We start from the raw sequence: 24969 nt of genomic DNA on the forward strand, positions 1-24969 counted from the left end.
GCGATACCATCCAGTAGGGGCAGTGTGGGAAGTGTTGGATGAGAGCGAGAGGGAAAAGGATACAAGGTAGTGGTCGGAGACTTGGAGGAGTTGCAATGAGGTTAGTGGAAGAACAGCATCTAGTAAAGATGAGGTCAAGCGTATTGCCTGCCTTGTGAGTAGGGGGGAAGGTGAGAGGGTGAGGTCAAAAGAGGAGAGGAGTGGAAAGAAGGAGGCAGAGAGGAATGAGTCAAGGTAGACGTGGGGAGGTTAAAGTCGCCCAGAACTGTGAGAGGTGAGCCGTCCTCAGGAAAGGAGCTTATCAAGGCATCAAGCTCATTGATGAACTCTCCGAGGAACCTGGAGGGCGATAAATGATAAGGATGTTAAGCTTGAAAGGGCTGGTAACTGTGACAGCATGGAATTCAAAGGAGGCAATAGACAGATGGGTAAGGGGAGAAAGAGAGAAAGACCACTTGGGAGAGATGAGGATCCCGGTGCCACCACCCCGCTGACCAGAAGCTCTCGGGGTGTGCGAGAACACGTGGGCGGACGGAGAGAGCAGTAGGAGTAGCAGTGTTATCTGTGGTGATCCATGTTTCCGTCAGTGCCAAGAAGTCAAGGGACTGGAGGGAGGCATAGGCTGAGATGAACTCTGCCTTGTTGGCCGCAGATTGGCAGTTCCAGAGGCTACCAGAGACCTGGAACTCCACGTGGGTCGTACGCGCTGGGACCACCAGGTTAGGGTGGTCGCGGCCACGCGGTGTGGAGCGTTTGTATGATCTGTGCAGAGAGGAGAGAACAGGGATGGACAGACACATAGTTGACAGGCTACAGAAAAGGCTACGCTAATGCAAGGAAATTGGAATGACAAGCGGACTACACGTCTCGAATATATAAAACCCTTCTTAGTTTGAATGGTTATTCAACAACCAGCATGAAACATTTAATAGAAAAGGTCAAACAGGGTCATAGAATAGGTCAAACAGGGTCATGGAATAGGTCAAACAGGGTCATGGAATAGGTCAAACAGGGTCATGGAATAGGTCAAACAGGGTCAAATGGAATAGGTCAAACAGGGTCATGGAATAGGTCAAACAGGGTCATGGAATAGGTCAAACAGGGTCATGGAATAGGTCAAACAGGGTCATAGAATAGGTCAAACAGGGTCATAGAATAGGTCAAACAGGGTCATAGAATAGGTCAAACAGGGTCATGGAATAGGTCAAACAGGGTCATGGAATAGGTCAAACAGGGTCATGGAATAGGTCAAACAGGGTCATGAAATAGGTCAAACAGGGTCATGGAATAGGTCCAACCGTTAACAGGCACAGCTCCAGGGATGAGGGGACAGTAATGGACAGGGTTCTCCATCCCTCAGGGTCCCTGTCACACACAACCGTTAACAGAGCACAGCTCCAGGGATGAGGGGAAAGTAATGGACAGGGTTCTCCATCCCTCAGGGTCCCTGTCACACACAACCGTTAACAGAGCACAGCTCCAGGGATGAGGGGAAAGTAACGGACAGGGTTCTCCATCCCTCAGGGTCCCTGTCACACACAACCGTTAACAGGCACAGCTCCAGGGATGAGGGGAAAGTAATGGACAGGGTTCTCCATCCCTCAGGGTCCCTGTCACACCGTTAACAGGCAACCAGGGATTAACAGGCACAGCTCAGGGTCCCTGTCACACACAACCGTTAACAGGCACAGGGATGTTCTCCATCCCTCAGGGGTTAACAGGCACAGCTCCAGGGATGGATGGACAGGGTTCTCCATCCCTCAGGGTCCCTGTCACACACAACCGTTAACAGGCACAGCTCCAGGGATGAGGGAAAGTAATGGACAGAGTTCTCCATCCCTCAGGGTCCCTGTCACACACAACCGTTAACAGGCACAGCTCCAGGGATGAGGGGATGTTCTCCATCCCTCAGGGGAAACCGTTAACATGGACAGGGTTCTCCATCCCTCAGGGTCCCTGTCACACACAACCGTTAACAGGCACAGCTCCAGGGAGGGATGTTCTCCATCCCTCAGGGGGAAGGCACAGTCCAGGGATGAGGGGAAAGTAATGGACAGAGTTCTCCATCCCTCAGGGTCCCTGTCACACACAACCGTTAACAGGCACAGCTCCAGGGATGAGGGGAAAGTAATGGACAGAGTTCTCCATCCCTCAGGGTCCCTGTCACACACAACCGTTAACAGGCACAGCTCCAGGGATGAGGGGAAAGTAACGGACACATCCCTCAGGGTCCTCACACACAACCGTTAACAGGCACAGCTCCAGGGATGAGGGAAAGTAATGGACAGGGTTCTCCATCCCTCAGGGTCCCTGTCACACACAACCGTTAACAGGCACAGCTCCAGGGATGAGGGAAAGTAATGGACAGAGTTCTCCATCCCTCAGGGTCCCTGTCACACACAACCGTTAACAGAGCACAGCTCCAGGGATGAGGAAAGTAATGGACAGGTTCTCCATCCCTCAGGGTCCCTGTCACACACAACCGTTAACAGGCACAGCTCCAGGGATGGGGAAAGTAATGGACAGGGTTCTCCATCCCTCAGGGTCCCTGTCACACACAACCGTTAACAGGCACAGCTCCAGGGATGAGGGAAAGTAATGGACAGGGTTCTCCATCAGGGTCCCTCACACACAACCGTTAACAGGCACAGCTCCAGGGATGAGGGGTCAGGGTTCTCCATCCCTCAGGGTCCCTGTCACACACAACCGTTAACAGGCACAGCACAGCATCCCCAGGGATGAGGTTAACAGGCACAGCTCCAGGGTAATGGACAGGGTTCTCCATCCCTCAGGGTCCCTGTCACACACAACCGTTAACAGGCACAGCTCCAGGGATGAGGGGAAAGTAATGGACAGGGTTCTCCATCCCTCAGGGTTCTCACATCCCTCAGGGATGAGGGGAAAGTAAGGGTTCTCCCTGTCACACACAACCGTTAACAGAGCACAGCTCCAGGGATGAGGGGAAAGTAACGGTAACACCGTTAACAGGCACAGCTCCAGGTTCTCCATCCCTCAGGGTCCCTGTCACACACAACCGTTAACAGGCACAGCTCCAGGGATGAGGGGAAAGTAATGGACAGGGTTCTCCATCCCTCAGGGTCCCTGTCACACACAACCGTTAACAGGCACAGCTCCAGGGATGAGGGGAAAGTAATGGACAGAGTTCTCCATCCCTCAGGGTCCCTGTCACACACAACCGTTAACAGGCACAGCTCCAGGGATGAGGGGAAAGTAACGGACAGGGTTCTCCATCCCTCAGGGTCCCTGTCACACACAACCGTTAACAGGCACAGCTCCAGGGATGAGGGGAAAGTAATGGACAGGGTTCTCCATCCCTCAGGGTCCCTGTCACACACAACCGTTAACAGGCACAGCTCCAGGGATGAGGGGAAAGTAATGGACAGGGTTCTCCATCCCTCAGGGTCCCTGTCACACACAACCGTTAACAGGCACAGCTCCAGGGATGAGGGGAAAGTAACGGACAGGGTTCTCCATCCCGAGGGGCTGCCGAGTGGCGCAGTGGTGTAAGACACTGTATCTCAGTGCAAGAGGCGTCACTATAGTACCAGGTTCGAATCCAGGCTGTATCACATTGGAAGTCCCATAGGGCGGCCCACAATTGCCGCAGCGTTGGCCGGGGTAGGTCGTCATTGTAAATAAGAGTTTGTTAACTGGTTAAAGGTTACACATATCCCTCAGGGTCCCTGTCTCCACACATGGACCTTCACATGTGTGGAGGCATTCACCTCACAGTCAAATCAAATTAGTGTGAATAGACACAGGTTTTGAAGGAATGCTGAAGGCAGTTGATGAAAAATAAGAGGTGTGTGGGTACTATGCCTTCTGGTTATGTGCATAGTTGGGGTCTATTGGTTTCACAGTGATACTTTAGCGCCACCATGTGGTCATTGTTATGTCCACAAACAAATCTCTGATTATGGAGAATATGTCCTGGCTGGCTGTGAAGAAAATCTAATTAAATACTCAAATCAACTGCAGACTGTATTGCACAGTCACACACATTCAGCAAAACACAATTTCTAAAACGGGCATACGAGCTAGCTGTCTACTTACTCAGTGCATGGTAGATAGGTTTGTGTTTCCCCTGTAGCCTGATTGCACACATAGTGGCAATCTTCCCTGGAGGCTGCATCCGAGCGTCTATCAGGTACCACGACCTGGCAAAGGTAGCCCATTGCTGAATACGAGAGAGAGAGAGATCAAGTCAATTCTGAGTTTCAGACACAGTAGTAGCACAGCATCCCTCATCAACACACAGTTGTCAGCTCTCAAGCCACAAACATGTAGCTGCACGCTGGCTTGGGCACACGGATTATATTCATACAATAAATCATTGCAAGAAAAGATCCCACTGTAATTTAAGAGTACGATTAATAAAGAGATTAGCTAGCTGGACTGATTGCGGATAGCTAGCTAGCTAACGTTAGCTCCATATACCATCGGATAGCGATGAGTTTAGCATATAACTGACACATTTACACATTTAATGCTGGTTCTAAATACAATTACGTATAAAAGATAAAGTATTACCTGGGCAGATTTAGTAAAACTGGACATACTACTTGAATTACGAGCACATCATTCCAGATTGACCCCCAATGTGAGCAGATGGTGCAGCGTTGTATTGAGTCGAAACATGGATAAAAAACTCCGTTCCTGTGTCCAAATTGTAAATCTGTTCCTGAAATCCTGAATGGATAACTAGTACATTTTCGGTGAATAATATGTAACCGATGATATTGGTATATTTTAGGGAGAAAACCATCAAAGAATATGCCAAACAATATTTGGTTTTGATAATATCATTCATGGTCATTAAACATGTATTTTCCCGCCGGTTGTATTTTGAAGTCGCGCCTGACGTCACCAGAACTCTAGGTGACAACTTCCGTTTCACCAGAGACAGAGCGCGCGGAAATGAATTTTATAATACGAAAAAAAGTCCACATAACTTTTTATTGACATTTATACTGAACACTGATGGAAGAGTATTCAGAGGAATGGATCGGTACGTGCTAGTTGTTTCTTTTAACCAAGAAGAGGATAAATGCGCGAAGGGTACGTTAACCACTGCTTTGTAGCGGACTCGGATTTCGTGTTGTTTTCTACTGTAGTAGGGAGCAGCAGAGCCATCTATAGTAGAAAGTATGATAAACATACTATGAGCAATGGTGGTGTTCTTGTAAATGTAAGTCATAACTTCTTGAATTATTGTAATCGTTTATTTTACAGCATTGGAGGCTGCCAAACAGATCTATGATAAACTGGGGAGCATCGCCAGTTGTAATTCAAAACGGAGGGTTTCTCTGTTTCCAGGTAAGCCAATGCATTGTTTGTGTGTGTCAGGTGTCTTGCTTGCAGAAACGATTGCATTATGTCTACCTGCTTTTAAACATTGTACGGGGTTAAGTAACATTTGCTAAATGTGATTGTGTCATCTCTCATTCTGCCTCCTAAGCCTGCTCTCTGAGTGGTGGTCCAGCCTCACAGAGGTGGTATTTTGCTGTCCAGACATGCCATGGGACATCTCAGGTAAGTGTCATGTCAAGGAATGTCTGGTATTAATCAGGGATGTCGTTCTGATCCTTCTCTGTCGTTCTTTGTGTTTATGGAGATGTGGAGATGTCTGTCTATGTCCTGCTTTGTGTTTATGGAGATGTAGAGATGTCTACCTATGTCCTGCTTTGTGTTTATGGAGATGTAGAGATGTCTACCTATGTCCTGCTTTGTGTTTATGGAGATGTAGAGATGTCTACCTATGTCCTGCTTTGTGTTTATGGAGATGTAGAGATGTCTACCTATGTCCTGCTTTGTGTTTATGGAGATGTAGAGATGTCTACCTATGTCCTGCTTTGTGTTTATGGAGATGTAGAGATGTCTACCTATGTCCTGCTTTGTGTTTATGGAGATGTAGAGATGTCTACCTATGTCCTGCTTTGTGTTTATGGAGATGTAGAGATGTCTACCTATGTCCTGCTTTGTGTTTATGGAGATGTGGAGATGTCTGCCTATGTCCTGCTTTGCGTTTATGGAGATGTAGAGATGTCTGTCTATGTCCTGCTTTGTGTTTATGGAGATGTCTACCTATGTCCTGCTTTGTGTTTATGGAGATGTAGAGATGTCTACCTATGTCCTGCTTTGTGTTTATGGAGATGTAGAGATGTCTGCCTATGTCCTGCTTTGTGTTTATGGAGATGTAGAGATGTCTACCTATGTCCTGCTTTGTGTTTATGGAGATGTAGAGATGTCTGCCTATGTCCTGCTTTGCGTTTATGGAGATGTAGAGATGTCTGTCTATGTCCTGCTTTGTGTTTATGGAGATGTCTACCTATGTCCTGCATTGTGTTTATGGAGATGTAGAGATGTCTACCTATGTCCTGCTTTGTGTTTATGGAGATGTCTACCTATGTCCTGCATTGTGTTTATGGAGATGTAGAGATGTCTACCTATGTCCTGCTTTGTGTTTATGGAGATGTAGAGATGTCTACCTATGTCCTGCTTTGTGTTTATGGAGATGTAGAGATGTCTGCCTATGTCCTGCTTTGTGTTTATGGAGATGTAGAGATGTCTACCTATGTCCTGCTTTGTGTTTATGGAGATGTAGAGATGTCTACCTATGTCCTGCTTTGTGTTTATGGAGATGTAGAGATGTCTACCTATGTCCTGCTTTGTGTTTATGGAGATGTAGAGATGTCTACCTATGTCCTGCTTTGTGTTTATGGAGATGTAGAGATGTCTGCCTATGTCCTGCTTTGTGTTTATGGAGATGTAGAGATGTCTACCTATGTCCTGCTTTGTGTTTATGGAGATGTCTACCTATGTCCTGCTTTGTGTTTATGGAGATGTAGAGATGTCTACCTATGTCCTGCTTTGTGTTTATGGAGATGTGGAGATGTCTGCCTATGTCCTGCTTTGCGTTTATGGAGATGTAGAGATGTCTGTCTATGTCCTGCTTTGTGTTTATGGAGATGTCTACCTATGTCCTGCATTGTGTTTATGGAGATGTAGAGATGTCTACCTATGTCCTGCTTTGTGTTTATGGAGATGTAGAGATGTCTACCTATGTCCTGCTGTCAGCAGCTTCTACTGTTGAACACAACATCCAACCATTTCATCAGTTATACATGACACATTCATCACAGTCTTCTGTTTCTTTGGGGGGGGTCCTATTCACCACATTGGCTGACTGTCATCACCTATTGGCTGACTGTCATCACCTATTGGCTGACTGTCATCACCTATTGGCTGACTGTCATCACCTATTGGCTGACTGTCATCACCTATTGGCTGACTGTCATCACCTATTGGCTGACTGTCATCACCTATTGGCTGACTGTCATCACCACATTGGCTGACTGTCATCACCTATTGGCTGACTGTCATCACCTATTGGCTGACTGTCATCACCTATTGGCTGACTGTCATCACCTATTGGCTGACTGTCATCACCTATTGGCTGACTGTCATCACCTATTGGCTGACTGTCATCACCTGTTGGCTGACTGTCATCACCTATTGGCTGACTGTCATCACCTATTGGCTGACTGTCATCACCTATTGGCTGACTGTCATCACCTATTGGCTGACTGTCATCACCTATTGGCTGACTGTCATCACCTATTGGCTGACTGTCATCACCTATTGGCTGACTGTCATCACCTATTGGCTGACTGTCATCACCTATTGGCTGACTGTCATCACCTATTGGCTGACTGTCATCACCTATTGGCTGACTGTCATCACCTATTGGCTGACTGTCATCACCTATTGGCTGACTGTCATCACCTATTGGCTGACTGTCATCACCTATTGGCTGACTGTCATCACCTGTTGGCTGACTGTCATCACCTATTGGCTGACTGCCATCCTTCCTGTTTCTGGTTGTAGTTCTGCAGTACAGAGTGGGAGGAGCTGGGTAGTTGTCAGAAGAACGATGAGCAGGAGGAAAGCCCCAGCACTATGGAGGCCTGTCTCAGTGCTCTGGATGAGCAGGAGGAGAAGACTGACCAGCCTGACCCACAGCAGACACAGTATGAGTGATGTTCACAGGGCTCTACAGTGCCACCATTAGACTTACATTGACAACTAAAAATAGATGTGTGGCCGAACGGCAAAAGTCAAGTATGAGCACATGTGCGAGTAAAATGTACAAGTGTGAAGTGACCTGGAGATTCGGACTCAGTCAGACATGGGAGTTTCACTGTTTCCACAGCAACCTCCCACCCTTAAAGGGCCAACTGAACATTTTTGTCTCGCCTAAGTGACTCAAATATTTGAGGGTACATTGTGCTTGATTTATCATAGAACACCCCAAAAACGTCTAGTAATTTCTTATCATTAAAACACTCTTTCTCAAATATTTTATTTTTGTGCTCCTAAATGTTTTAACTTAGGAACACGTGCTCGTTGTGAAACATGTTAGCATAGAGCCCTGTTTTAATTATGTTGCACATCCCAGCTCTGTGCTCTTCTATAATACTACTTCTGTAGTGTTTAAGCAAACATACAAAGTTGACCTTATTTCCTCTGAGATGTTCTAGAACTTCTGAATATCACATTTCAGCCCTGTCAGGGCTGAATAAATGAATAGTTGTATGAATAACGTTCTGATTTGTGATGACTGCAGGTTGTATGAAGAGGCAGCAGAGGGATTACACCTGTTATCAGACCAGCTTCCCCCTCCAGGTAACTCACTCCGTTCACCTTGGTTCATTTGGCCAGACCGAGAAAGATTCCTCTATATTCATATATCTTATCCAGGAGTTCTCTATATTTCCTACATGCCGCGGCTTGTGTTGTGTTTATAGAGGAAAAGCTCTGCTGACTCTGTTCTAGGAGGTTTTATGGCTGACCCAGTTTACTAGGTGTTTTATGGCTGACTCTGTTTCTCATAGATGTAAATTTGTGTCAGTTTACTAGGTGTTTTATGGCTGACTCTGTTTCTCTAGATGTAATATTTTGTCAGTTTACTAGGAGTTTTATGGCTGACTAGATGTAATATTTGTGTCAGTTTACTAGGTGTTTTATGGCTGACTCTGTTTCTCCTAGATGTAATATTTGTGTCAGTTTACTAGGAGTTTTATGGCTGACTCTGTTTCTCCTAGATGTAATATTTGTGTCAGTTTACTAGGAGTTTTATGGCTGACTCTGTTTCTCCTAGATGTAATATTTGTGTCAGTTTACTAGGTGTTTTATGGCTGACTCTGTTTCTCATAGATGTAATATTTGTGTCAGTTTACTAGGTGTTTTATGGCTGACTCTGTTTCTCCTAGATGTAATATTTGTGTCAGTTTACTAGGTGTTTTATGGCTGACTCTGTTTCTCATAGATGTAATATTTGTGTCAGTTTACTAAAGACTCTGTCCCCCAGGAAAAGCTCTGTTAGATGTGATATTTCTGGGTTTTGCTGAAGAAGCTCCTAAGCTGAAGGACTTCCTCCCTGTGATTGGCTCGTTGAAACACATGCAGACATGGCACACAGCCAAGATGACCATAGTGACTGAACACCATGCTGGGTAAGGACAAAGAACTATTATACAAAATGACGAGCCCACTTGACACTGGAATCCTGTGATCTCCATTTTACCACTAGAGGGCAGCATAGACTTGTTGAATGGCTAAATACACAGATAAACTGATGTCTGTCCTTCTTTGCTTGTTCCTCCAGGTGGCAGAAGCCAGCCTCTAACCTGTCAGCCAGAGTAGTACATCCCAGTAGCATCATGACCTGTATTGATGAGAGGGAGTTATGGAGAGGAGGTGTTCTCATCAGAGAGAAAAAGGTAAGATTATTTAGTCAGTCAGAATGGTTTTTACAAGTGTTTTGACTGTATCCATATACTTGACCACTAGGGGGAGTTTGTTAGTACATCAGCGATGTGAAAGGGAAGCGGGTGATTTGAACTATTACAATAAGATGTACTGTGCATTCTGAAGGTATTGACCTTTTCCACATGTTGTTACGTTACAGCCTTATTCTAAAATGGATTAAATTGTCACCCCCCCCCCCCTCCCCCAATCTACACACATAACCCCATAATGACAAAGCAAAAACAGGTTTAGATTTTTTGGCAAATTTATTAACAATAAAATAACAGAAATATCACATTTAGATAAATATTCAGATCCTTTACTCAGTACTTTGTTAAAGCACCGTAGGCAGCCTCCAGTCTTCTTGGGTATGACGCTACAAAATTGGCACACCTGTATTTGGGGAGTTTCTCCCATTCTTCTCTGCAGATCCTCTCAAGCTCTGTCAGGTTTGATGGGGAACGTCACTGCACAGCTATTTTCAGGTCTCTCTAGTGATGTTTGATCGGGTTCAAGTCCGGGCTCTAGCTGGGCCACTCAAGGACATTCAGAGATTTTTCCAGAAGCCACTCCTGCATTGTCTTGCCTGTTTACATAGAGTCGTTGTCCTGTTTGAAGGTGAACATTTGTCCCAGTCTGAGGTGCTGAGCGATCTGGAGCAGGTTTTCATCAAGGACCTCTCTGTACTTTGCTCCGTTCATCTTTCTCTTGATCCTGACTAGTCTCCCAGTCCCTGCCGCTGAAAAACATCCCCACAGCATGATGCTGCCACCACCATGCTTCACCGTAGGGATGGTGTCAGGTTTCATCCAAATATGACACTTGCAATTCAGGGAGGTCAATCTTGGTTTCATCAGACCAGAGAATCTTGTTTCTCATGGTCTAAGAATATTTAGGTGCCTTTTGGCAAACTCTATGCAGGCTTTTGTGTGTCTTTTACTGAGGAGTGGTCACAGAGGAATACAGGGAGTTCTGTCAGAGTGACCATCGGGTTCTATGGTCACCTGTTAAACCAGGCCAATCTGGATTGCTCAGTTTGGCTGGGGGCCAGCTCTAGGAAGAGTCTTGGTGGTTCCAAACTTCTTCCATTTAAGAATGATGGAGGCCATGGTGTTCTTGGGGACCTTCAATGCTGCAGAAATGTTTTGGTACCTGTCCCCAGATCTGTACCTCGAGGCAATCCTGTCTCAGAGCTATTACGGACAAGTCCTTTGACCTCATGGCTTGGTGTTTCCTCTGACATGCACTGTCAACTGTAGGACCATATAGACAGGCCTGTCCAAATTATGTCCAATCAATTGAATTTAAGACCGGTGGACTCCAATCAATGTTGTAGAAACATCTCACGGAATGATCAATGGAAACAGTTAAATAAGATTAAATTTAAAAAAAAATAAAATTAAAATAAAACGTTTTTTTTTTAAATGCACCAGAACTCAATTTCAAGTCTCATAGAAAAGTGTCTGAATATTTAGGTAAATAAGGCATTTCTGTTTTTTTATATTTAATACATTTGCTAACATTTCTAAACTGTTTTTGCTTTGTCATTATGGGGTATTATGTGTAGATTGAGACATTTTTTATTTAATACATTTTAGAATAAATCAAATCAATTTTATTTTTCACATGTGCCAAATATAACAGGTTCACCTTACAGTGAAATGCTTACTAACAAGCCCTTAACCAACAATGCAGTTTTAAGAATAAAAAAATAAAAATCATTAAAAGAATAAGAAATAAAAGTAAAACAAAAGAGCAGCAGTAAAATAACAATGTAGAGGCTATATACAGGGTGTTACGGTACAGAGTCAATGTGGAGGCTATATACAGGGTGTTACGGTACAGAGTCAATGTGGAGGCTATATACAGGGTGTTACGGTACAGAGTCAATGTGGAGGCTATATACAGGGTGTTACGGTACAGAGTCAATGTGGAGGTTATATACAGGGTGTTACGGTACTGAGTCAATGTGGAGGCTATATACAGGGTGTTTTACGGTACAGAGTCAATGTGGAGGCTATATACAGGGTGTTACGGTACTGAGTCAATGTGGAGGCTATATACAGGGTGTTACGGTACAGAGTCAATGTGGAGGCTATATACAGGGTGTTACGGTACAGAGTCAATGTGGAGGCTATATACAGGGTGTTACGGTACAGAGTCAATGTGGAGGCTATATACAGGGTGTTACGGTACAGAGTCAATGTGGAGGCTATATACAGGGTGTTACGGTACAGAGTCAATGTGGAGGCTATATACAGGGGGTACTGGTACAGAGTCAATGTGGAGGCTATATACAGGGGGTACCGGTACAGAGTCAATGTGGAGGCTATATACAGGGTGTTACGGTACAGAGTCAATGTGGAGGCTATATACAGGGTGTTACGGTACAGAGTCAATGTGGAGGCTATATACAGGGTGTTACGGTACAGAGTCAATGTGGAGGCTATATACAGGGTGTTACGGTACAGAGTCAATGTGGAGGCTATATACAGGGTGTTACGGTACAGAGTCAATGTGGAGGCTATATACAGGGTGTTACGGTACTGAGTCAATGTGGAGGCTATATACAGGGTGTTACGGTACAGAGTCAATGTGGAGGCTATATACAGGGTGTTACGGTACAGAGTCAATGTGGAGGCTATATACAGGGTGTTACGGTACAGAGTCAATGTGGAGGCTATATACAGGGTGTTACGGTACAGAGTCAACGTGGAGGCTATATACAGGGTGTTACGGTACTGAGTCAACGTGGAGGCTATAAACAGAGTGTTACGGTACTGAGTCAATGTGGAGGCTATAAACAGGGTGTTACGGTAATGAGTCAATGTGGAGGCTATATACAGGGTGTTACGGTACTGAGTCAATGTGGAGGCTATATACAGGGTGTTACAGTACAGAGTCTATGTGGAGGCTATATACAGGGGTTACGGTACAGAGTCAATGTGGAGGCTATATACAGGGGGTACTGGTACAGAGTCAATGTGGAGGCTATATACAGGGGGTACTGGTACAGAGTCAATGTGGAGGCTATATACAGGGGGTACTGGTACAGAGTCAATGTGGAGGCTATATACAGGGGGTACCGGTACAGAGTCAATGTGGAGGCTATATACAGGGTGTTACGGTACAGAGTCAATGTGGAGGCTATATACAGGGTGTTACGGTACAGAGTCAATGTGGAGGCTATATACAGGGTGTTACGGTACAGAGTCAATGTGGAGACTATATACAGGGTGTTACGGTACAGAGTCAATGTGGAGGCTATATACAGGGGTTACGGTACTGAGTCAATGTGGAGGCTATATACAGGGTGTTACGGTACAGAGTCAATGTGGAGGCTATATACAGGGTGTTACGGTACAGAGTCAATGTGGAGGCTATATACAGGGGTTACGGTACTGAGTCAATGTGGAGGCTATATACAGGGTGTTACGGTACAGAGTCAATGTGGAGGCTATATACAGGGGGTACTGGTACAGAGTCAATGTGGAGGCTATATGCAGGGGGTAATGGTACAATGTGGAGGCTATATACAGGGTGTTACGGTACAGAGTCAATGTGGAGGCTATATACAGGGGGTACTGGTACAGAGTCAATGTGGAGGCTATATACAGGGTGTTACAGTACAGAGTCAATGTGGAGGCTATATACAGGGTGTACCGGTACAGAGTCAATGTGGAGGCTATATACAGGGGGTACCGGTACAGAGTCGATGTGGAGGCTATATACAGGGTATTACGGTACAGAGTCAATGTGGAGGCTATATACAGGGTGTTACGGTACAGAGTCAATGTGGAGGCTATATACAGGGTGTTACGGTACAGAGTCAATGTGGAGGCTATATACAGGGTGTTACGGTACAGAGTCAATGTGGAGGCTATATACAGGGGTACCGGTACAGAGTCAATGTGGAGGCTATATACAGGGTGTTACGGTACAGAGTCAACGTGGAGGCTATATACAGGGTGTTACGGTACAGAGTCAAAGTGGAGGCTATATACAGGGTGTTACGGTACTGAGTCAATGTGGAGGCTATATACAGGGGGTACCGGTACAGAGTCAATGTGGAGGCTATATACAGGGGGTACTGGTACAGAGTCAATGTGGAGGCTATATACAGGGGTGCCGATGCGGAGTCAATGTGGAGACTATATACAGGGTGTTACGGTACAGAGTCAATGTGGAGGCTATATACAGGGTGTTACGGTACAGAGTCAATGTGGAGGCTATATACAGGGTGTTACGGTACAGAGTCAATGTGGAGACTATATACAGGGTGTTACGGTACAGAGTCAATGTGGAGGCTATATACAGGGGTTACGGTACAGAGTCAATGTGGAGGCTATATAGGGGGTTACGGTACTGAGTCAATGTGGAGGCTATATACAAGGTGTTACGGTACTGAGTCAATGTGGAGGCTATATACAGGGTGTTACGGTACAGAGTCAATGTGGAGGCTATATACAGGGTGTTACGGTACAGAGTCAATGTGGAGGCTATATACAGGGGGTTACGGTACTGAGTCAATGTGGAGGCTATATACAGGGGTTACGGTACTGAGTCAATGTGGAGGCTATATACAGGGGTTACGGTACTGAGTCAATGTGGAGGCTATATACAGGGTGTTACGGTACAGAGTCAATGTGGAGGCTATATACAGGGTGTTACGGTACAGAGTCAATGTGGAGGCTATATACAGGGGTTACGGTACTGAGTCAATGTGGAGGCTATATACAGGGTGTTACGGTACAGAGTCAATGTGGAGGCTATATACAGGGGTACTGGTACAGAGTCAATGTGGAGGCTATATACAGGGGGTAATGGTACAATGTGGAGGCTATATACAGGGTGTTACGGTACAGAGTCAATGTGGAGGCTATATACAGGGGTACTGGTACAGAGTCAATGTGGAGGCTATATACAGGGTGTTACAGTACAGAGTCAATGTGGAGGCTATATACAGGGGGTACCGGTACAGAGTCAATGTGGAGGCTATATACAGGGGGTACCGGTACAGAGTCAATGTGGAGGCTATATACAGGGTGTTACGGTACAGAGTCAATGTGGAGGCTATATACAGGGTGTTACGGTACAGAGTCAATGTGGAGGCTATATACAGGGTGTTACGGTACAGAGTCAATGTGGAGGCTATATACAGGGTGTTACGGTACAGAGTCAATGTGGAGGCTATATACAGGGGGTACCGGTACAGAGTCAATGTGGAGGCTATATACAGGGTGTTACGGTACAGAGTCAATGTGGAGGCTATATACAGGGTGTTACGGTACAGAGTCAATGTGGAGGCTATATACAGGGTGTTACGGTACTGAGTCAATGTGGAGGCTATATACAGGGGGTACCGGTACAGAGTCAATGTGGAGGCTATATACAGGGGGTACTGGTACAGAGTCAATGTGGAGGCTATATACAGGGGGTGCCACGGAGTCAATGTGGAGACTATATACAGGGTGTTACGGTACAGAGTCAATGTGGAGGCTATATACAGGGTGTTACGGTACAGAGTCAATGTGGAGGCTATATACAGGGTGTTACGGTACAGAGTCAATGTGGAGACTATATACAGGGTGTTACGGTACAGAGTCAATGTGGAGGCTATATACAGGGGTTACGGTACAGAGTCAATGTGGAGGCTATATACAGGGGGTTACGGTACTGAGTCAATGTGGAGGCTATATACAAGGTGTTACGGTACTGAGTCAATGTGGAGGCTATATACAGGGTGTTACGGTACAGAGTCAATGTGGAGGCTATATACAGGGTGTTACGGTACAGAGTCAATGTGGAGGCTATATACAGGGGTTACGGTACTGAGTCAATGTGGAGGCTATATACAGGGGGTTACGGTACTGAGTCAATGTGGAGGCTATATACAGGGGGTTACGGTACTGAGTCAATGTGGAGGCTATATACAGGGTGTTACGGTACAGAGTCAATGTGGAGGCTATATACAGGGTGTTACGGTACAGAGTCAATGTGGAGGCTATATACAGGGTGTTACGGTACAGAGTCAATGTGGAGTCTATATACAGGGTGTTACGGTACAGAGTCAATGTGGAGGCTATATACAGGGTGTTACGGTACAGAGTCAATGTGGAGGCTATATACAGGGTGTTACGGTACAGAGTCAATGTGGAGGCTATATACAGGGTGTTACGGTACTGAGTCAATGTGGAGGCTATATACAGGGTGTTACGGTACAGAGTCAATGTGGAGGCTATATACAGGGTGTTACGGTACTGAGTCAATGTGGAGGCTATATACAGGGTGTTACGGTACAGAGTCAATGTGGAGGCTATATACAGGGTGTTACGGTACAGAGTCAATGTGGAGGCTATATACAGGGTGTTACGGTACAGAGTCAACGTGGAGGCTATATACAGGGTGTTACGGTACAGAGTCAACGTGGAGGCTATATACAGGGTGTTACGGTACAGAGTCAACGTGGAGGCTATATACAGGGTGTTACGGTACAGAGTCAACGTGGAGGCTATATACAGGGTGTTACGGTACAGAGTCAACGTGGAGGCTATATACAGGGTGTTACGGTACAGAGTCAACGTGGAGGCTATAAACAGGGTGTTACGGTACTGAGTCAATGTGGAGGCTATATACAGGGTGTTACGGTACTGAGTCAATGTGGAGGCTATATACAGGGTGTTACAGTACAGAGTCTATGTGGAGGCTATATACAGGGGGTTACGGTACAGAGTCAATGTGGAGGCTATATACAGGGGTACTGGTACAGAGTCAATGTGGAGGCTATATACAGGGGGTACTGGTACAGAGTCAATGTGGAGGCTATATACAGGGGTACTGGTACAGAGTCAATGTGGAGGCTATATACAGGGGTGCCGGTACGGAGTCAATGTGGAGACTATATACAGGGTGTTACGGTACAGAGTCAATGTGGAGGCTATATACAGGGTGTTACGGTACAGAGTCAATGTGGAGGCTATATACAGGGTGTTACGGTACAGAGTCAATGTGGAGACTATATACAGGGTGTTACGGTACAGAGTCAATGTGGAGGCTATATACAGGGGTTACGGTACTGAGTCAATGTGGAGGCTATATACAGGGTGTTACGGTACAGAGTCAATGTGGAGGCTATATACAGGGTGTTACGGTACAGAGTCAATGTGGAGGCTATATACAGGGGGTTACGGTACTGAGTCAATGTGGAGGCTATATACAGGGTGTTACGGTACAGAGTCAATGTGGAGGCTATATACAGGGGTACTGGTACAGAGTCAATGTGGAGGCTATATACAGGGGTACTGGTACAAGAGTCAACTGGTACAGAGTCAAAGTGGAGGCTATATACAGGGTGTTACGGTACAGAGTCAATGTGGAGGCTATATACAGGGGGTACCGGTACAGAGTCAATGTGGAGGCTATATACAGGGGTACCGGTACAGAGTCAATGTGGAGGCTATATACAGGGGGTACCGGTACAGAGTCAATGTGGAGGCTATATACAGGCACCGGTTAGTCGAGGTAATGTACATGTAGGTAGAGTTAAAGTGACTATGCCTGGATAATACAGAGAGTAGCAGCAGTGTAAAAGAGGGGCAGGGGGGCAATGCAAATAGTCATTTGACTAGATGTTCAGGAGTCTTATGGCTTGGGGCTAGAAGCTGTGTCTTATGGCTTGGGGCTAGAAGCTGTCTTATGGCTTGGGGCTAGAAGCTGTTTAGATGCCTCTTGGACCTAGACTTGGTGCTCCGGTACCGCTTGCCGTGTGGTAGCAGAGAGAACAGTCCATGACTAGGGTGGCTGGAGTCTTTGACCATTTTTAGGGCCTTTCTCTGACACCGCCTGGTATAGAGGTTCTGGGTGGCAGGAAGCTTGGCCCCAGTGATGTACTGGGCCATACGCACTACCCTCTGTAGTGCCTTGCGGTCGGAGGCCGAGCAGTTGCCATACCAAGCAGTGATGCAACCAGTCAGGGTTGCTCTCGATGGTGCAGCTGTAGAACCTTTCGAGGATCTGTGGACCCATGCCTAATATTTTCAGTCTCTTGAGGGGGAATAAGGCTGTAATGTAACAAAATGTGGAAAAAAAGGAAGTGGCCTGAATACTTTCCGAATGCCCTGTAGATTATGCTGCCCTAGGAGATTGTATAGGAGTCATGTGTGGGTCAGGGTACTCAGTGTGTGCCAAGCCTAGGGCTGTAATGAAGGGTTCTTCTGTCTGGAGGCCTTTCTGGGCCTGGAGACGGGGGTTAAGGGTCACTGCAAATCCAGAGCCCCCTAGCCGGCATGCTGAACCACTGCCAAGGTTACTCACCTCTTCACCCAGCCCCCTGACTGGCACATAGGGGGGGCATGAGAACCTGCTGTGCCTGGCCCTGAACCCAAACCCCAGTCTCTTATGACTCAGACGTTATTGATGGTAGATCCGTCGTCTTGGTACTGCTTGTAATCAATGAGAGTTGATAGACGTGTTGTGAATTTAGCCCTTTAATGTTCTTTTCATTAGAGTGTATTTTTGCCAAGTCAAGATCACATATTTTACATCTGTACCTTTACAATACAACTTCTTCTCCAGAGTTGCCTTTTCCCCTTCATCCTCCAGAACACATCAGCTCAGCTGTCACTGTTACAATGTAATTATGGTTTTCCATAGGACGTTGACAGGGCCGTAGCTAGGGCCGTAGTCTGAGGACGTTGACAGGGCCGTAGCTAGGGCCGTAGTCTGAGGACGTTGACAGGGCCGTAGCTAGGGCCGTAGTCTGAGGACGTTGACAGGGCCGTAGCTAGGGCCGTAGTCTGAGGACGTTGACAGGGCCGTAGCTAGGGCCGTAGGACGTTGACAGGGTCAGGCTACTGAGGTCTGGACCCGTTGACAGGGCCGTAGCCCTAGTCTGAAAACGTTGACAGGGCCGTAGTCTGAGGACGTTGACAGGGCCGTAGCTAGGGCCGTAGTCACGTTGACAGGGCCGTAAAATGACCGCAGTCTGACTGGCGTTGACAAACAATACTTCAAAAAAAATATGAACCGTAATTCTGGAGGAAACGTCAAAATGACAGGAAAAATAGCTAGGGCACGTATTAATGTTGACAGGGCCGTAGCAAAATAATTTATTGATTCAATTAAAAATCAATGTTGACAGGGCCAATTAAGCAGGGCCGTAAAGTCTGAGGACGTTAACAGGGCCGTAATTAAACCAGGAATTAAATTCCACTGTTTAGGTGTTAAGGAACTGAGGTCTGGACCTTGGTCATTTTTTCCCTAATTAAAAAAGAACAAAGATGCAATATATTTGTCATTAAACATATGAAGAAAAGAACTGGCAGTTCAAAAGGGACAGATGGTCGTAGACCTTCATAAATCTGTTAATGGCTACAAAAATACACAAAAAATATATGAACACTCTAATTATTAAAAATTCAAAATACCAACAGTGAAAAATACTGCACTGTATTAATGTTTCAATGGAACCCCAAAATAAGGATTGAGTCAATTAAAAATCAGAATCACTGCAAAAAATTGCACCTTAATGGCATCTAAGGTTTAAAATACCATCAGAAAAATTAAACCACAGGCTCTTATTAAGGTTTATCCAGAAGGAAGCCCCAACAGACTCCATTACCATCAGGCTCTTTGAAGGGTTAAAAAGAAACCTCATGCAACTCCATCCTTTGTCAACCACAGGCTCTTTGGAATGGGTTCAGAAAAAGCCCCATCAGACTAACCTCCACAGGCTCTTTAAAGAAGAAGCCCCATCAGACTCCACCTCCACAGGCTCTTTGGAAGGGTTGCAGAAGAAAGCCCCATCAGACTCCACCTCCACAGGCTCTTTGGAAGGGTTGAGGATGAAAATCAGACTCCACCCCACAGACTCTTTGGGGAAGGGTTGCCAGAAGAAAGCCCCATCAGACTCACAAGAACAGGCTCTTTGAAGGGTTGAAAGAACTTGCACCTCCACATCCACAGGCTCTTTGGAAGGTTCAGAAAAACCATCAGACTCCACCTCCACATCCACAGGCTCTTTGGAAGGGTTGCAGAAGAAAGCCCCTACAGACTCCACCTCCACAACCACAGGCTCTTTGGAAGGGTTGCAGAAGAAAGCCCCATCAGACTCCACCTCCACATCCACAGGCTCTTTGGAAGGGTTGCAGAAGAAAGCCCCATCAGACTCCACTCCACAGGCTCTTTGGAAGGGTTGCAGAAGAAAGCCCCATCAGACTCCACCTCCACAGGCTCTTTGGAAGGGTTGCAGAAGAAAGCCCCATCAGACTCCACCTCCACAGGCTCTTTGGAAGGGTTGCAGAAGAAAGCCCCATCAGACTCCACCTCCACAGGCTCTTTGGAAGGGTTGCCAGAAGAAAGCCCCATCAGACTCCACAACCACAGGCTCTTTGGAAGGGTTGCCAGAAGAAAGCCCCATCAGACTCCACCTCCACAACCACAGGCTCTTTGGAAGGGTTGCCAGAAGAAAGCCCCATCAGACTCCACCTCCACAACCACAGGCTCTTTGGAAGGGTTGCAGAAGAAAGCCCCATCAGACTCCACAACCACAGGCTCTTTGGAAGGGTTGCCAGAAGAAAGCCCCATCAGACTCCACAACCACAGGCTCTTTGGAAGGGTTGCCAGAAGAAAGCCCCATCAGACTCCACAACCACAGGCTCTTTGGAAGGGTTGCCAGAAGAAAGCCCCATCAGACTCCACCTCCACATCCACAGGCTCTTTGGAAGGGTTGCCAGAAGAAAGCCCCATCAGACTCCACCTCCACATCCACAGGCTCTTTGGAAGGGTTGCCAGAAGAAAGCCCCATCAGACTCCACCTCCACAACCACAGGCTCTTTGGAAGGGTTGCCAGAAGAAAGCCCCATCAGACTCCACCTCCACATCCACAGGCTCTTTGGAAGGGTTGCCAGAAGAAAGCCCCATCAGACTCCACCTCCACATCCACAGGCTCTTTGGAAGGGTTGCCAGAAGAAAGCCCCATCAGACTCCACTCCACATCCACAGGCTCTTTGGAAGGGTTGCCAGAAGAAAGCCCATCAGACTCCACCTCCACAACCACAGGCTCTTTGGAAGGGTTGCAGAAGAAAGCCCCATCAGACTCCACCTCCACATCCACAGGCTCTTTGGAAGGGTTGCAGAAGAAAGCCCCATCAGACTCCACCTCCACAGGCTCTTTGGAAGGGTTGCTAGAAGAAAGCCCCATCAGACTCCACAACCACAGGCTCTTTGGAAGGGTTGCCAGAAGAAAGCCCCAACAGACTCCACAACCACAGGCTCTTTGGAGGGGTTGCAGAGGAAAGCCCCATCAGACTCCACCTCCACAGGCTCTTTGGAAGGGTTGCCAGAAGAAAGCCCCATCAGACTCCACCTCCACATCCACAGGCTCTTTGGAAGGGTTGCCAGAAGAAAGCCCCATCAGACTCCACCTCCACAACCACAGGCTCTTTGGAAGGGTTGCCAGAAGAAAGCCCCATCAGACTCCACCTCCACATCCACAGGCTCTTTGGAAAGGTTGCCAGAAGAAAGCCCCATCAGACTCCACCTCCACATCCACAGGCTCTTTGGAAGGGTTGCCAGAAGAAAGCCCCATCAGACTCCACCTCCACATCCACAGGCTCTTTGGAAGGGTTGCCAGAAGAAAGCCCCATCAGACTCCACTTCCACATCCACAGGCTCTTTGGAAGGGTTGCCAGAAGAAAGCCCCATCAGACTCCACTTCCACATCCACAGGCTCTTTGGAAGGGTTGCCAGAAGAAAGCCCCATCAGACTCCACCTCCACAGGCTCTTTGGAAGGGTTGCCAGAAGAAAGCCCTTTCTGACTCCAAGACACAGACGCAAGCGCTTGGAGTTTGCCAAACGTAATTTAAATTATGATTGAAGAAGGTGCTCTGGTCAGATGAGACCAAACAAACAACAAAATCATTGTTCTGCCATCTCAGTTGCTGGACCTAAATCCAATGGAAAACCTGTGGGCTGAGTTGAAGAGGGAAGTTGATAAATGAAAACCTGTGGGCTGAGTTGAAGAGGGAAGTTGATAAGTGAACCTGTGGGCTGAGTTGAAGAGGGAAGTTGATAAGTGCAAACCTGTGGGCTGAGTTGAAGAGGGAAGTTGATAAGTGCAAACCTGTGGGCTGAGTTGAAGAGGGAAGTTGATAAGTGCAAACCTGTGGGCTGAGTTGAAGAGGGAAGTTGATAAGTGAAAACCTGTAGGCTGAGTTGAAGAGGGAAGTTGATAAGTGAAAACCTGTAGGCTGAGTTGAAGAGGGAAGTTGATAAGTGAAAACCTGTGGGCTGAGTTGAAGAGGGAAGTTGATAAGTGAAAACCTGTGGGCTGAGTTGAAGAGGGAAGTTGATAAGTGCAAACCTGTGGGCTGAGTTGAAGAGGGAAGTTGATAAGTGAAAACCTGTGGGCTGAGTTGAAGAGGGAAGTTGATAAGTGAAAACCTGTGGGCTGAGTTGAAGAGGGAAGTTGATAAGTGCAAACCTGTGGGCTGAGTTGAAGAGGGAAGTTGATAAGTGAAAACCTGTGGGCTGAGTTGAAGAGGGAAGTTGATAAGTGAAAACCTGTGGGCTGAGTTGAAGAGGGAAGTTGATAAGTGAAAACCTGTGGGCTGAGTTGAAGAGGGAAGTTGATAAGTGAAAACCTGTGGGCTGAGTTGAAGAGGGAAGTTGATAAGTGAACCTGTGGGCTGAGTTGAAGAGGGAAGTTGATAAGTGCAAACCTGTGGGCTGAGTTGAAGAGGGAAGTTGATAAGTGAAAACCTGTGGGCTGAGTTGAAGAGGGAAGTTGATAAATGAAAACCTGTGGGCTGAGTTGAAGAGGGAAGTTGATAAGTGCAAACCTGTGGGCTGAGTTGAAGAGGGAAGTTGATAAGTGAAAACCTGTGGGCTGAGTTGAAGAGGGAAGTTGATAAGTGCAAACCTGTGGGCTGAGTTGAAGAGGGAAGTTGATAAGTGAAAACCTGTGGGCTGAGTGGACGAGGGAAGTTGATAAGTGCAAACCCAAGAATGTGAACGATCTTGAAAGGATCTGCATTGAGGAATGGTCCAAAATCCCTCCAAATGTGTTCCTTAACCTTGTCAAACATTACAGGAAAAGACCACGCTGTTATCTTTGGCACTAGTGGCACTAAGTACGAAGTGAGGAGTGCCAATAATAATGAAACCTTGATTTTGGTGAAATGTATTCTGTATTAAATAATTGTATGATTTTGTTGGGTTCCATTGAAACATTAATACAGTACAGTATTTCTCACATGTTGGTATTTTGAGTTTATCTCCATAATTAGATTGTTTGTTTATATTTTTTTGAAGTATTGTTTGTGTATTGCCAGTCAGGGTGCCAGTCATTTTGGAGCCCACTGTGTGTGTGTATATATATATATATATATATATAAATAATTAATGATATTTTGTTTTGTTTTAGGAACTCAGTTGAACTCAGTTGAGTCTCGATATATTGTTGAGAGTTAGATTAGTAGAATACACAAGGTGCACAATTTCTTAATTTACACAATTTTATGTCACTCACTGACAGTCACTCAATGAACCCATATCAGTTAGAAAGGTATATCAGTTTGTTATTGGTAAGTTAGTCTAGCCAGTTATCTAAACTTGTAGTAATCTTTGCTGAATTATCCCAGGGGCCCTGACCTCCAGGGAGCCCCCATTTGATTTTGCAAGTCAATCTCACTCAAAAATCATGTTAACATGGCATAAGTCATGGCAAAATGGGTAGACTTGCAGAGAATGTACTTTAAAATGGAAGAAATGTCTCCCCACCCCATGGCAAAATGTGTAGACTTGCAGAGAATGTACTTTAAAATGGAAGAAATGTCTCCCCACCCCATGGCAAAATGTGTAGACTTGCAGAGAATGTGTTTTAAAATGGAAGAAATGTCTCCCCACCCCATGGCAAAATGTGTAGACTTGCAGAGAATGTACTTTAAAATGGAAGAAATGTCTCCCCACCCCATGGCAAAATGTGTAGACTTGCAGAGAATGTACTTTAAAATGGAAGAAATGTCTCCCCACCCCATGGCAAAATGTGTAGACTTGCAGAGAATGTGTTTTAAAATGGAAGAAATGTCTCCCCACCCCATGGCAAAATGTGTAGACTTGCAGAGAATGTACTTTAAAATGGAAGAAATGTCTCCCCACCCCATGGCAAAATGTGTAGACTTGCAGAGAATGTACTTTAAAATGGAAGAAATGTCTCCCCACCCCATGGCAAAATGTGTAGACTTGCAGAGAATGTACTTTAAAATGGAAGAAATGTCTCCCCACCCCATGGCAAAATGTGTAGACTTGCAGGAAATTCGCTGTAAAACTGCAACAACAAAAAACGTTCTGTAAAGCCAATGTATTCGTTTACCTTTTTGTTAATAAAATAGTTTTTCTGCTAACAGATCCCTCTGTCTGTATTAAATGATAGTTTTTAATCCTGGTGCTGAGTTAATGTGAGGTCATGTGTAGTGGCTAATTGTATAGCTAATAGCTTATGTGTTTTGTAATGAAATATATCTTGTTTTTTGGTTTTTAAACAAGTGATTGGACCAATATTTTTGATATTCTGTATTTTATTAGGATCCTCGTTAGCTGTTGAGAGAGCAGCAGCTACTCTTCCTGGGGTCCAACACAGAACATGAAACATGACATAATACAGAACATTAATAGACAACAGCCCAAGGACAGAACTACTTAATAAAAAATATCTGTTCAATTATTTTAATTCCATTTGAATTCATTTTTAATTTTTGGTGAGATCAATGCGCAGTTTCTCTAGAGATACATTTGATCAAGCCCAACTGTGCGATGTAGTAGGGAGTTGTAGTTTCCAACAGGCCAATATTCTACATGATTTAGCACAGAAAACAGGGAACAGGCTGTCTTGGGAAATCTCTTTTCTAAAATGGAAACCCAGTTTGAGTTCACTAACGATCCTGTCCTACTGATTTCTCTCCTGTGCTGTCGAACAGTTTGCCTCTGAGGTGAGGTTTGAAGGCTTCTCCTCCGAGCCCAGGATAGAGAGACATGGTACAGCCTGCTGCCTTCTGATCCAGGATCCCATAACAACTCTGACCACAAGCTACACTCAGAGGTGAGTAGTCCTACCCCCACCTTATCCTATCCTACCCCAC

The 24969-nt window shown here is 45.9% G+C and overlaps 2 protein-coding genes and 1 long non-coding RNA gene across 17 annotated transcripts in view; 1 reads left to right on the forward strand and 2 right to left on the reverse strand.

The window, feature by feature from the left end:
- The window catches only part of mrpl13 (mitochondrial ribosomal protein L13), a 42276-nt gene extending 37563 nt beyond the window's left edge, over nt 1–4713 (reverse strand). For both annotated transcript variants that reach the window (XM_052512547.1, XM_052512548.1), the window contains exons 1-2: nt 4552–4713; nt 4075–4198 (exon numbers count right to left, since the gene is read on the reverse strand). In XM_052512547.1, the coding sequence (XP_052368507.1) occupies nt 4075–4198; nt 4552–4578 (151 nt within the window). In that variant the 5' untranslated portion in view covers nt 4579–4713. The remainder of the gene's footprint in view (nt 1–4074; nt 4199–4551) is intronic.
- Nucleotides 4714–4906: 193 nt separating this feature from the next.
- Nucleotides 4907–24933, forward strand: LOC127926927 (mdm2-binding protein-like). Its single transcript, XM_052512552.1, has 8 exons — nt 4907–5079; nt 5254–5337; nt 5480–5553; nt 7909–8051; nt 8648–8706; nt 9392–9536; nt 9689–9803; nt 24808–24933. The coding sequence occupies exons 1-8, from the start codon at nt 5022–5024 to the stop codon at nt 24931–24933; spliced, it is 804 nt and encodes a 267-aa protein (XP_052368512.1). The 5' UTR covers nt 4907–5021.
- On the reverse strand, nt 21796–23065 carry LOC127926915 (uncharacterized). 14 transcript variants are annotated; one of them, XR_008125420.1, is made up of 5 exons: nt 22832–23065; nt 22672–22751; nt 22314–22473; nt 22114–22273; nt 21796–21835 (listed from the first exon to the last, which is right to left on the reverse strand). It is a non-coding gene; the product is annotated as an uncharacterized LOC127926915 (long non-coding RNA). The 14 variants fall into 14 exon arrangements; XR_008125426.1 differs by lacking the exon at nt 21796–21835 and adding an exon at nt 21900–22033 and having other exon boundaries at nt 22194–22273; XR_008125423.1 differs by lacking the exon at nt 21796–21835 and adding an exon at nt 21900–21993 and having other exon boundaries at nt 22154–22273.
- Nucleotides 24934–24969: the final 36 nt, after the last annotated feature.

Source organism: Oncorhynchus keta, unplaced genomic scaffold (genome assembly GCF_023373465.1).
Source record: "Oncorhynchus keta strain PuntledgeMale-10-30-2019 unplaced genomic scaffold, Oket_V2 Un_contig_862_pilon_pilon, whole genome shotgun sequence".
In the NCBI taxonomy this organism is placed as follows: Eukaryota; Metazoa; Chordata; class Actinopteri; order Salmoniformes; family Salmonidae; genus Oncorhynchus; species Oncorhynchus keta.

What these genes read in the sequence shown, in the direction of transcription:
- LOC127926927 (XM_052512552.1), top strand. Translation starts at nt 5,022, where the DNA reads ATGGATCGGTACGTGCTAGTTGTTTCTTTTAACCAAGAAGAGGATAAA. An exon ending in GTGACTGAACACCATGCTGG is followed by an intron (nt 9,537 to 9,688) that starts GTAAGGACAAAG and finishes TTGTTCCTCCAG; the next exon opens with GTGGCAGAAGCCAGCCTCTA. An exon ending in TTCTCATCAGAGAGAAAAAG is followed by an intron (nt 9,804 to 24,807) that starts GTAAGATTATTT and finishes GCTGTCGAACAG; the next exon opens with TTTGCCTCTGAGGTGAGGTT.